Consider the following 13,944-nt stretch of genomic DNA (forward strand, 5'->3'; position numbering starts at 1 on the left):
AATAACGAAGGACCTCCTGATCTCTATCTTCACTGACATCTGGTTTTAGCACAGCTGAAATGACATTTCATATCTTGAAAGCAGCCCTGGGACGTTTGTGGCATCTGCCCTGAGCTCTCATCACTTTGTGCTGGAGAAATGCCAAAAACAGCAGATATGTTTACAGACCTTCAAAGTACCTGAAACGCATTTCCTAACATCATCACATACACTATCCTCTACTAGACACCGGAAACTGCTTACCTAACCATGGTCCGCAGAAACAATGGCTTGTTTACTATAGAGGGCACGGCCTCGTCCATAAGGGGATGAGTTTTAATGAAATTAAGAGTGTCGTCTGGCAGGTCATTGGACGTGGCATATCTTTCTACTGTTACTGATCCAGCACAACAGCCGGGCCTGGAAATGGAAATGGAAAATATGGAAATTACACAAAGCACATAATAAGGTATCATACAAACATTGGTTTCCGCAGTTCAACCTCAATAAGAGTTGTTTACCGCACAAAGAAAATTGCACTTTATCCAAATAGAGCAGAAAGATTCCACAAACAAGGCTGTAATTAAATCCTTAGGTTTCAAGATGCAATTACTCCTTTGGGGTAACGTGTACTAATGAGGTCAAAATCTGACAGATCGCTCGTTATCATATATTACACAATCATATTTGAGTTTTATTAGGATAAAATGTCAATAGCGACGTTTTTATTGTTTCATTTTATGTTTAAAAGTAAACATTTTCACCGCCTTTTGTAAAATAATTGTTGCATAATGTCAACTTTGATGACGTATTCGGTATTTGATATTTATTATATAGCTTTCTTTGGTTAAAGACCTAATACCCTGATGAGAAGAAACTATGTTTAATTACTTTCTTTTATCCCAATTATTTTATACATTAGGACAAAGTGTAAAGTGAAACATTTTAAAGTATATAACATTGTAAAGTAAACAAAAATGTATTCATTTCAGAAAACTGCACAAGCAACAGTTCACTTACATATAACTTTTAGGAATGTTCCTAAGGGTGCACTTACACTGGTCGCTGACCGGGTCGCAAAAATTGCCCAGTGTAAACCGGCTGACAATCATCCAACGAACAAGTAACACACTCATTCATTGGGCAAAATGATTTTTAAGCTTGAAAAAAAAAAAATCACTCTTGGCAGAATATCAACCTGCGTAAACAGGACAAGTGCTGCCAAGAACACTTACAGTTTATCCGGAAAGAGCAATCTATTACCAATCTACTGTATCACCAATCGTTCTTTGCAAATTGTAAGTGACATTGGCCTAAGAAAGTTATTAAAAGACCGCTGATTGGCTTCTATATAGCCAATTACAGTTGTTGATGGCCAATACCTTTTTGATACCATGTGACGCTTACTGGATATGTCAACAGATTTTACGATAAAAACTACATAGACCACTAGGTAGATATCTTGGACTTGACAAGGATGTTGATTTACTTTGAAAATCCACATTAGAACGGTTGTATAATCTTTTATGAAATCTAACTCAATCTCCGCCCACCTATCCTGACTATCAGCATGACAGTGTTGCCGAGATCTCTCACTGCTTAGTGTAAAGGTACCGTCACACTAGACGATATCGCTAGCGATCCGTGACGTTGCAGCGTCCTGGCTAGCGATATCGTCCAGTGTGACACGCAGCAGCCATCAGGCCCCTGCTGTGCTGTCGCTGGTCGGGGAAGAAAGTCCAGAACTTTATTTGGTCGCTGGACTCCCCGCAGACATCGCTGAATCGGCGTGTGTGACACCGATTCAGCGATGTCTTCACTGGTAACCAGGGTAAACATCGGGTAACTAAGCGCAGGGCCGCGCTTAGTAACCCGATGTTTACCCTGGTTACCATCCTAAAAGTAAAAAAAAAAAACACTACATACTTACCTACAGCCGTCTGTCCTCCAGCGCTGTGCTCTGCACTCCTCCTGTACTGGCTGTGAGCGTCGGTCAGCCGGAAAGCAGAGCGGTGACGTCACCGCTCTGCTTTCCGGCCGCTGTGCTCTCACAGACAGTACAGGAGGAGTGCAGAGCACAGCGCTGGAGGACAGACGGCTGTAGGTAAGTATGTAGTGTTTGTTTTTTTTACTTTTAGGATGGTAACCAGGGTAAACATCGGGTTACTAAGCGCGGCCCTGCGCTTAGTTACCCGATGTTTACCCTGGTTACCGGCATCGTTGGTCGCTGGAGAGCGGTCTGTGTGACAGCTCTCCAGCGACCAAACAGCGACGCTGCAGCGATCCGGATCGTTGTTGGTATCGCTGCAGCGTCGCTAAGTGTGACGGTACCTTAAGCTACAGCTGTCAGACTGAGTGAGGGAAGCAGGAATGAACACATTTTGATTCATGAGCATTTTCGCTCACTAACTGGACTGGACTCATCTCAATATCAGGAATATATATATACATATATATATATATATATATATATCTCATGTTATATATGCGATTATATTATTATCCATTGACAGCTGAGGGCAACTATAAGGCCAATCTGACAAGGAATTTCAAAGTGAATATACTTTTAGTGTGTATTGTGAAATCTTGTGACAGATCTGCTGTCAAGAAGTTGTCCAGATTAGTCAACAACAAGACAGGAAAGCTTTTATCCACCACACTTGGCCACTGGCTATGTTTGGCAACGTATCCCGTTTTTCCCTTTTATCTCATGAATGAGCTGAGTGCTTGGGACTAAAAGCTGATCATTGTAGTGTAGTGAACCAAGAATCTGCAAAAAACCCTAGTCCATGCCCTCATCATTTCCCGCCTTGATTACTGCAACCTCCTGCTCTGTGGCCTCCCCTCTAAAGGTACCGTCACACTAAGCGACGCTGCAGCGATACCGACAACGATCCGGATCGCTGCAGCGTCGCTGTTTGGTCGCTGGAGAGCTGTCACACAGACCGCTCTCCAGCGACCAACGATCCCGAGGTCCCCGGTAACCAGGGTAAACATCGGGTAACTAAGCGCAGGGCCGCGCTTAGTAACCCGATGTTTACCCTGGTTACCATCGTAAAAAAACAAACAGTACATACTTACATTCAGCTGTCTGTCCCTTGCCGTCTGTTTGCTGCACTGACTGCTGGCCGTAAAGTGAAAGCAGAGCACAGCCACAGCGGTGAGTCACCGCTGTGTGACTCACCGCTGTGCTGTGCTTTCACTTTCAGCCAGCAGTCAGTGCATCAAACAGACGGCAAGGGACAGACAGCTGAATGTAAGTATGTACTGTTTGTTTTTTTACGATGGTAACCAGGGTAAACATCGGGTTACTAAGCGCGGCCCTGCGCTTAGTTACCCGATGTTTACCCTGGTTACCAGTGAAGACATCGCTGAATCGGTGTCACACACACCGATTCAGCGATGTCTGCGGGGAGTCCAGCGACGAAATAAAGTTCTGGACTTTCTTCCCCGACCAGCGATCTCCCAGCAGGGGCCTGATCGCTGCTGCCTGTCACACTGGACGATATCGCTAGCGAGGACGCTGCAACGTCACGGATCGCTAGCGATATCGTCTAGTGTGACAGTACCTTAACACTCTTGCACCCCTCCAATCTATTCTAAACTCTGCTGCCTGACTAATCCACTTATTCCCCTGCTATTCCCCACCTCTCCCCTCTGTCAATCCCTGCACTGGCTCCCTATTACCCAAGGACTCCAGTTCAAAACCCTAACCATTGCATACAAAGCCATCAACAACCTGTCTCCTCCATACATCTGTGACCTCGTCTCCCGATACTTACCTGCATGCAACTTCAGATCCTCACAAGATCTCTTTCAATACTCCCCTCTTATCTCCTCTTCCCACAATCACATACCAGATTTCCCACAATCGCATACAAGATTTGTCCCGTGCATCCCCCATACTCTGGAACTCTCTACCCCAAGACATCAGACTCTCACCTACCGTGGAAACCTTCAAAAAGAACCTGAAGACCTACCTCTTTCAGACAAGCCTACAACCTGAAGTAACAACCAATCGACCAAACCACTGCACAACCAGCTCTATCCTCGCCTTCTGTATTCTCACCCATCCCTTGTAGATTGTGAGCCCTCATGGGCAAGGTCCTCTCTCCTCATGTACCAGTCCTGACTTGTATTGATTAAGATTACTGTACTTGTTTTTTTATTATGTATACCCCTCCTCACATGTAAAGTGCCATGGAATAATATAATAATAATAAATAATAATAATTGTAGTGGAGCTCTATCTAATTTTCTATATAAGACATACACAAATATGTCATAAACCAACCTCACAAGAAACAAATGAGTCCATCCTAACCTTTCCATGAATTTGGTTAGGGACCACAATTATTCATTATACAAATTCAACACATTACTGTGACATACTAGCAAAACCCCAAACAGGCTGCAATTCACATCAGAGCTACAGAGTTGCCTCATATAGCCTAAACCTCTTCCGACAAGGTGTAATGAACATTTTTTTTGTTAGTTTTTTAAAAGCTGATCACTTTCCACCTCTCATCTCAAAAAGAAAGATAGGGAAGGACACATCTGAATTTTCTTTATGATCACTATAGATTGTATATATTAAAATAAAGGTTTTACCTGGGCTTAGGCACACGTTCATCTGGAACAGGGGTCCATGTGGAATCTGGTGATTTCTGCTCCTTGAATCTCCCAGTAAACACGCTGGCAATGTCAGCCATGTCGTAAGCACAGACAGCAGATCCAGGGATGCTGCAATATGACATTTCCCAGAATTTATTACTCATTCCATAGCTATGCATACAATTTGTGCCTGAAACCCATGCCGCATAGAAGCCTTACTGTCATAGGAAGCTTAGCTATGAACTCCTGACCCTTATCTATTGACAACTGAGGGCAATTCCATGCAAAACAGACAAATGTAGCGCCAGTCGAGTTCCTGTTAGCAGTCTTTTCCTCAATGGCATCTAAAAAAGACCTAATTACTGGGATCTTAAAAAGAAAGAAATCGCCTGAGAAACCGTCTCTACCATGGGGTTTGCACAGCAGGTAATGGGCTACTAGAATTATGGCCTATTATTTTGAAGTATTGGCCTGTAGACATTATCAACACATTTCAAGTGTTAATTGACAAAAAATCCTACTGTGCCACGGAGACTAATCTAGGTCTGCAGTGAATGCTGCCTAATACTAAGGCATCCAATTACGACTTGATCAAAATTACATCATTTGGCATTTGTGTTTCCCAAGATTTCCATTGAAGAAAAAAAAATAAGCCAGTTTACTATCTTTTTTTCTGGAATGAAGGACTTTGAATGGCTGTTAAGTTGTATTTTACACCACAGGCTGAATCAACAGTTAGAAGAATACAGACCCCCATCAACAACTTAAAATTAGTGGCTATTATCATACTATGAAGCATAATGTGTCTCCTGCCTCTACAACATTCAGTTTGTTGCTGCTTTTACATACAAGTTGTCTGTTTTTATGAATTTGAGACCATGCCATAGTGTTAATAAAAAAAAAAGAATTTTAACCCCTTTCTGACCTCGGACGGGAGCCCGCATCAAAGCTGGGACATGTCAGCTGTTTTGAACAGCTGACATGTGCCCGTAATAGTCGCGGGCAGAATCGCGATCTGCCCGCGCCTATTAACTAGTTAAATGCCGCTGTCAAACACAGACAGCGGCATTTAACTACCGCTTCCGGCCGGGCGGCCGGAAATGATTGCATCTCCGACCCCGGTCACATGATCAGAGGTCGGCGATGCTTGTTCATTGTAACCATAGAGGTCCTTGAGACCTCTATGGTTACTGATCCCCGGCAGCTGTAAGTGCCACCCTGTGGTCGGCGCTCACAGCACACCTGCAATTCTGCTACATAGCAGCGAACATCAGATCGCTGCTATGTAGCAGAGGCGATCGTGTTCTGCCAGCTTCTAGCCTCCCATGGAGGCTATTGAAGCACGGCAAAAGTTAAAAAAAAAGTTAAAAAAATGTGAAAAAATAAAAAAAATATAAAAGTTTAAATCACCCCCCTTTCGCCCCAGTCAAAATAAATCAATAAAAAAAAATCAAACTTACACATATTTGGTATTGCCGCGTTCAGAATCGCCTGATCAATAAAAAAAAGCATTAACCTGATCGCTAAACGGTGTAGCGAGAAAAAAAATTCTAAACGCCAGAATTACGTTTTTTTGGTGGCTGCGACATTGCATTAAAATGCAATAACGGGCGATCAAAAGCAAGTATCTGCACCAAAATGGTATCATTAAAAATGCCAGCTCGGAACACAAAAAATAAGCCCTCAACCAACCCCAGATCATGAAAAATGGAGACGCTACGAGTATCGGAAAATGGCACAATTTATTATTTTTTTATGTTAGCAAAGTTTGGAATTTTTTTTCACCACTTAGATAAAAAATAACCTAGTCATGTTTGGTGTCTATGAACTCGTACTGACCTGGAGAATCATAATGGCAGGTCATTTTTAGTGAACCTAGCAAAAAAGCCAAACAAAAAACCAGTGTGGGATTGCACTTTTTTTGCAATTTCACTGCACTTCGAATTTTTTTCCCATTTTCTAGTACACGACATGGTAAAACCAATGATGCTGTTCAAAAGTACAACTCGTCTCGCAAAAAATAAGCCCTCACATGGCCAAATTGACGGAAAAATAAAAAAGTTATGGCTCTGGGAAGGAGGGGAGCGAAAAACGAACACGGAAAAACGGAAAATCCCAAGGTCATGAAGGGGTTAAAAGGAAAATGTATGTACTGGTATTTATTCTTAAAAGACCAAAGAAAGGAAACCAGACAAGTCTTCAATGTCTTCCAATCCACCAGCATTTGTATATTTCTTGTCAAATTCCCTGCCTAACCAACCCTTTATATGTTTGACACCTAAAGACTTGTAAAGAAAAGTCTTCTTACACTCCATTTTTCATATGCTAATTTCCCTTTGGCGAGTTGATGGGGCATTTGTTTCGCCAGACTAGTCATCCCGCTCAACATGTTAACACACTCCTGTGAGAATGGTAAGATTATTTGGAAAAGGCTGCATTGCATCATTGCCAGCTCTCTGCAAAACTCTTTACCCAGGCCATTGTGCCTCTGAAGTCAGTTGTACGCTTCCCAGCTTCTGAGGCACACTGCGCATGACCGGAAGATGAGAAAAAGCCTGATCTACGGCTCCTCCATTGATGTCAGGCTTCTACTTTGCTTGAAGACATGTGCAGTGCGCCTCTGAAGTCGGGAAGCGTACCCCAGCTTCAGAAGCACAATAACATGAGCAAAGGAAGTTGTGTGCATGCGCAAGAGTTAGCAATGACATTGGTTCTTGCAAACATTGTTATCACTCCCACAGGGTCGTAATAACAAGCAGAGTGGATGACTACTTGGGGGAAACAAACGCCCCATTGAATAGTCAAAGGGAAATTAGCATATGAAAATTGATGCATGAAAATACTTTTTTTTTTGTTACCCTTGTTTAGGTGCCAAACAGTATAAAGGGCTGGTTAGGTAGGGTATTTAACAAGAAATATACAAATGTTGGTGAGTTGAAGGTCATGGGTGGCTTGTCAGGTTCCCTTTACTATTAATACATAATTTTAAATAATAAAACAAATAATATATTACCATATTTAATAATATATTTTCTTTTATTTTAAAAAAAAATCCATATTTTCCTTTTCTGTCTTTGTGGAGGAAAATAAAACCATAGCAAAATATTGTCTCACCAAGCTTTTTTTCCCCTTTTAAGTAGGAAAGGTAGTGACTCTGCCTCCAAAAATAAAATTGGCGGCACATCCAAAACACTAGTTTATTATTTCTATAGGCATTTTTAATTAAGTGGGTGTAGAGAGGAGCAGGTGAAAGAGGGGCTTAGATCTTACTGGCATAAATCTTTTTTTTTTAAACCATGAATCTTAGAAAACACACTCAATTATGGAAGAAGAAGAATTCACAACGGAAGCTCATAGAGGAGCGTAAAACAGCAGGCATTACCTGTTATACGGCGTGGAGAATGTAGCAAGCACAACGTCTCGGCCATTAATATGGATCACATCAGTAACAGCTTGCAGTATGTTAAAGTAGAAATGGGAATCACCAGGAACAGAGCAATTCAATCGAGCTTTAAGAAATGAAGTCCACTGTTTCTCGAGCACCCTTTGAGAGCCTCCCATGTCATTCTTACAGACCTGGGCAACTCTCGGAAACACCACCTACAGAGCAAAACAATATTTCAGTAATAGTGTCAGAAAGTGCCGGAACGTGTAATAGGATACAATAGCAATATAATCCTCTGGAGAGAAAAAAAAAAATAGCCACCAAAGGGAAAACTCAGTTCTCGAACCATGTGTTGCAAAAGATAAGAATGTGCCATATAAAGCAGTGCAATAAATCCCCTAAAAGATTAGATGTCTGCAATATATAAATTAATTTCTAGAAAGGCTGCTTAGCTTTCCATTTCCACAGACAAAAGCACATTCTGCTTGTACAGAACAGATTACTCAGAAAGCCGGATGCTTCCGCAAATCTCTGCTCTCTAGAATGTTTAGAAGATCTTCAGTGACTATTTTTTCCATAACCCCCAACAAATCTTTCTCTTGTACAATTCAGCCCGTGCCGCCTCACCCTGCTGTAATAAGTGGAGAGTTTCAATGACATTTCAAATCACTGAAGCCGCCCGAATTCTATTTTGTTTTGGCTTAATTAAAGATTATGCGGAATTAGCATTTGCACTTATGAGTTTAGAAGCTTGTTTTACTAATCTATTCAAGCGTTACATATTCCCTACAATATGTGTCTGATGATCTATACAATTGTGCAGTGGGAGCTGTCTTCACGCCTTACATACCAACCCAAAAAGAGCTGACGCAAATGGATATGAATGTAACCAGTGACAGCCATTTTAGCTTACAAATTTTGTTGGTTATTTACATTTGGAGCCTTGGGTTGGATTCTGACCATTACATATTGATGACATAGCTTTTCGAAAGTCAAAGGGGAAAACAGAGCACAAAAAAAGGGGCTTCTTTCCCTTGAAACAATCACAACACCCGATCGAGGTCTGGAGGTGCTTGAAGGAGCAAAGGATGACATGACTATCCTTCGATGCATATCAACAGTGAAACAACTGTGGATTGCCTGAGTCCTCTATAATTAGTTTTACATCAACTTTACGGTACAGAAGGAGGATAAGGCCAAAATGAACCTGGACCTCTTGTTCACAAAGATATTGGCAAATATAATCATGATTAAGAGATGCCTTCTTCTTGAAAAAGCTGTGTTATGGATGAATAATTATTTACTAAGCATGATGTACAAAAAATATTTTGACCCTTTAAAGGGAATCTGTCAGCAGATATTTGCTATGTAATCTGAGGACAGCATGAGGTAGAGGCTGAGAAATAGATTTCAGTGATGTGTCACTTACTAGTCTTTGTGTTGCTTTCATACAACGAATGCTTTATCACCAAGAGATTGTCACTGCCTGGACTATAGTGCTAGTGATCCCTGGTCTGACTCCACCCCTTCCTGTGATAAGCAGCTTACTCTCAATAGACTGTGTACATACAGAACTATGATGTGTGCGGGGTCAGATTTTGAGCTCTGCTTCATCTAAAAAAAACTGACTTTGTCAGAACTGCTGCACCCAGTAAACTAAGTGATACATCGCTGGATTCAAGGTCTATTTTCATACATTATTCTGCTCTCAGATGAGGTAGCAAAAATCTGGTGACAGTTTCCTCTTAAATGGAACATGTCACCAGGTTTGACTGATATGAGATGCGGCCATCACCTTTCAGAGCTGATATACAGAATTCTATAATGCTGTGTATCTGGCCTCAACCCGACCTAGAGGAACTGAAAAATAACTTTTATTATACTCACCTGCAGGGTGGTCCGGTCCGATAGGCATCGCTCTTCTTGATCCGGCGCCTCCCTTCTTCTTGCGATGCCGCCCTCCTGCTTGCTTTATGTAGATGTCTCGTCTGCACCGCGATCCTGCGCAGGCGCACTTCTCTGCCCTGTTGATGGCAGAGCAAAGTACTGCAGTGTGCAGGTACCGGGTAAGGTCAGAGAGCCCGTGTGCATGCGCACTGCAGTACTGTGCTCTGCCCTCCACAGGAGCGCTGTGCTGAGGAGACTGTGTGGATGACGAAGGGACACATTATCCGCACGAAGCAAACAGGAGGACAGGGATCATAAGAAGATGGGAGGCGCCGGACCAAGATCAGCAACACCCATCGGACCGGACCGCCCCCCAGGTGAGTATGATAAAAGTTATTTTTCTTGTCTTACAGGTCAGGTAGGGGGCAGATATACAGCATTATGGAATGCTGAAAGGTGGTGGCCATATCTCTTATTGGCCAAACCTGGTGACAGGTTCACTTTAATACTACTACTACTACCATCAACTCAATGTGGTCTACATCTGAACTACAAAAATATGCTTTTTTCAACTGTTCTAAGTTTATTGCCCAGGTACCAGTGCTGACAATTATAGTTCTACACAGTCAAAAAGCTGACATGAATTTTAATCAGATAACATTGTGTCTAAATATAACTAGCTGGAAAATAAGTGCAATCACTGAAGCGACACTTTGGGCTACATATATTTACATATACTCTATACGGGTTTAGACAGAAAGACAATCTCCAGCACGTAAGTCATCCCAGATATCACATTTGCATCTGACATCATGCTTTAAAAAAAGCAAGTTTATTTTTTTTTATGTCTGACTTCAAGCTTATTTCCAGCTCCTATTTGTTTGATGTCAGCATATGTTGCAAAGAAATACGGGCTGATAAGTTAGGGCTCTGTAGACTGGAAACGAGATCAAATTCCACGGCTCCTGCTGGTTAGTGTTCCTTGGTTACTTATTCTCGCCCCAGACAGTTCTTAAATAGAAATAACCCTTTAAGATGTCTACAACTGTCTGGTTTACAATAGTATATGTATATTAGCATCATTATTTTAACACTTTATTGTTGGCTGAATTAATTTGCTTTACCAGGGTTAATGTGACAAAGTTAAGATTTTTTTTCTGAAAACTATCCAAGACTTCTCCAAAAATTTAGTTACGTTTGTAGGATTTGTTTGTTATTGTGCTCTATGGCCCCATTAGGGGTTCTGCCTGAATCCCAATTTCTGGAATTCAGGTGGAACCATTGATAAACTCATAAATGCAGTGTAACAGGGCCTTACTATAAAGTTAATCCATTTAATCTGAAATAATGTATGCAGCAGAATGTGGTGTCCCAATAAAGAATAATATGTGATGTAGCAATTGGGATAAAATTTGCTACATCACACATTAATCTGACAGAAGAATGATGTAGGGACATAGAGCCTGATAACAAGGATGTATTACTTATTAGGCTGTTTCCTGTAGTTTCAAAACAATCAATGTTTTATCAGCAGGAGATTATCATTGCCTGAATCGGTCTCATATGCAGACGAGTCAGGTAATCTGTATAATCGCGCCCCCACCACTGATTGGCAGCTTGCTGACAATGTACACGGGAATCTGCCAATCAGAGGTGTGGGCGGGGTTATACGGAGCTCAGAATTCTGACCACTCCTACATCTACAACAGAGAAAACTGGGATTGTATCCAAACTTCACCAACCAGTCCAGTAAATGATACATCACTGGAATCAGGAGACATGCCCCTACATAATACTGCTCTCATATTAACCAGCATAACACCTGCTGAGTTTAAAATCTATAGCAGGTGTTGCAACCAGTGACCCAAAATCCGGAAGGGTTGTATTTTTTTTAAATGGCGACTTCATGATTACTGTTGTGACACAAAAATAAGTCACTACATTATGTAATATGACAGCTTCATGTCTTAGGCTGAAAGCTAAAATCACTCAAATAAATACAAATGTTTTTCAGCAAGACATTTTGGATAAAATACTGATCACAGACATATTTCTGTATTCCTGAGCATTATCCTATTCCTGACAGCTGGGATCAGCCTCTCCTCAGAATAAAATGGCTGATAACAGATAAGACTAGATTGCGTTCAGCTGGACATGTAGATAAGATAGGAATAGTCTGGTTTTGTACACTAGAACAGGAGGCAATAATGGATGTATGATTGTCTATAAAGCAGGGTAACATGGATATCATCACCACAAGAGTGCAGAATTCTCTCTGTGTACGGACATCTTATCATTTCCAAAGGGCAGTAGTTTCCCCACATGTCGGTTCCTAGCGCCGCGGAGAGCCGGTCCACGCTCTCTCCCTCAAGCAGTAATATCCTACATAAGAGTGCTGCACTTGAAAGACATTACAAAGTTTCAAGATCTGCAATGCAATCTTCCCAAAAGGTGGCCTTGTCAGGGTGATTAATGGTTCTCATTGCAAGGTCTCTTATTGCTGGGATGACTTAAGAGCAGCTGCACAGGTAATTTACGTTTATTTCTTGCCCTACCTTTCCCATGCTGTTATATTCGACTGCAATTTCACGATAGAAAAAGTAGATAAGGTCCCCGTAATCTACAGCATGCACGAAGTATGGCTCTGAAAACAGAGAAGAACGATGTAAGGCAGAGAAACATTTCTTATGAACATAGACAGGATGTCCCTCACAGAATTTCATTATTGGCCAATTATACTTCCCAAGCTTGTATTGAAGATAATATCAGGTACCCATGGTGTTCAAATACTACTGGGTAGAGAGTCACATTTTCGAGAAAAAAGGGATTCCTGGTGTTGAATGGGGAATTTCCTTTTTTCTTCCAGACACATATGTCATAAGATATAGTGATAATGATCGGTTAGAACGGCTCCCGCAGGAATCGTTAGGCAGACACAACTTTCTAGTCCGTTTCTAAGAAAAAACCTGATCTCCGCTGCATCCGTTCTTTTAACGTTGAAGTCTATGGAAAACGGATCCGTTAATTAGACATCCACTTTCTTCCATTTGTAATTGATCCAGTAAGCAAAACACAGATCCTTTACAAACGAAAGAAAAATCGGACGGCTAATTAATGGATCCTTTTCCATCTATCATTGGATAGATCAAAGACAGTTGCTAAGGAGAAGCTAAGCGGTTTTTGGACATCATGAAGTAAATGTAAGAGAAAGGAAACTTTTACCTCAAAAATTCGACATTACATGGATGTATAGTAGGTGATCCTTACCTTTCAACCACTTGGAATCATACTTGACGGTCCGCAGAGTTGGGCTGTCTCCTAGACTCCGACTGTCCCCTAGACTCCGATAAATGACGGCATCAATCGCGAGGAAGTCAGTCACAGTTGCAGAATAGAGTTTTCCATCTTGAAAAGAAAAGTTGAAGTAAAATTATATTTTTCATAGATTTTTTCAAGATTTCTAACTATCAAAGGAATTTCAAAGATATTACAATAAAAATATAATGGGTTAAAAGGAATAATTCCATGTTGCAAAAACCTTACGCTAAAGACCCTCTCATACATAAGACTAATGTTGTCTGAAATCGCCAATATCGACAGTTTAATCAGTTTAGGGACCCCGGATACTTAATTTTTGGGGGAGTTAAGGGTTTGTCATATCCAATTTCCGACATGTCTGGTGATGTCAAGTCTCTCATAGAGAATACAGTAGCGCTTGGCCAAGGGAGTGCCCGTGTATGGGAGAGACAGCCGGGATGGATGGTGGCCAAACAATCAGTTAAACCATCATTTGGCTGACAGCCATTTAATGTGCATGGCAAGCGTAAGTCCAGACTATGGTAAATATAATTCATTGTATGATCTTGTATCTCTCTCTTCTCACTCAGTAACTGAGGTACGATGAATCTATGCACTGAAATCTGCGTGAAATTACAAGAAACATTTGCAAGCTGTCAAGATAAAAGCCACATTATGGTACGATGTTTATGAGGTCCTAATGGATCTGTGTAAATATGTTTTTTAACTTAAAAGATAACACAGAACATAGCAAAATGTTATATTATACAACCATTTAGAGT

General features: G+C 41.3%; 1 protein-coding gene across 5 annotated transcripts in view; it reads right to left on the reverse strand.

Annotated features, from left to right (window-relative positions):
• Nucleotides 1–13,944, reverse strand: part of SEMA6A (semaphorin 6A) — a 339,475-nt gene that overhangs the window by 189,329 nt on the left and 136,202 nt on the right. For all 5 annotated transcript variants that reach the window (XM_069753296.1, XM_069753304.1, XM_069753286.1 and 2 more), the window contains exons 8-12: nucleotides 13,133–13,270; nucleotides 12,421–12,509; nucleotides 7,976–8,193; nucleotides 4,591–4,722; nucleotides 244–399 (exon numbers count right to left, since the gene is read on the reverse strand). In XM_069753296.1, coding sequence (XP_069609397.1) covers nucleotides 244–399; nucleotides 4,591–4,722; nucleotides 7,976–8,193; nucleotides 12,421–12,509; nucleotides 13,133–13,270 — 733 coding nt within the window. The remainder of the gene's footprint in view (nucleotides 1–243; nucleotides 400–4,590; nucleotides 4,723–7,975; nucleotides 8,194–12,420; nucleotides 12,510–13,132; nucleotides 13,271–13,944) is intronic.

This window comes from Ranitomeya imitator, chromosome 1, assembly GCF_032444005.1.
Source record: "Ranitomeya imitator isolate aRanImi1 chromosome 1, aRanImi1.pri, whole genome shotgun sequence".
Classification (NCBI taxonomy): Eukaryota; Metazoa; Chordata; class Amphibia; order Anura; family Dendrobatidae; genus Ranitomeya; species Ranitomeya imitator.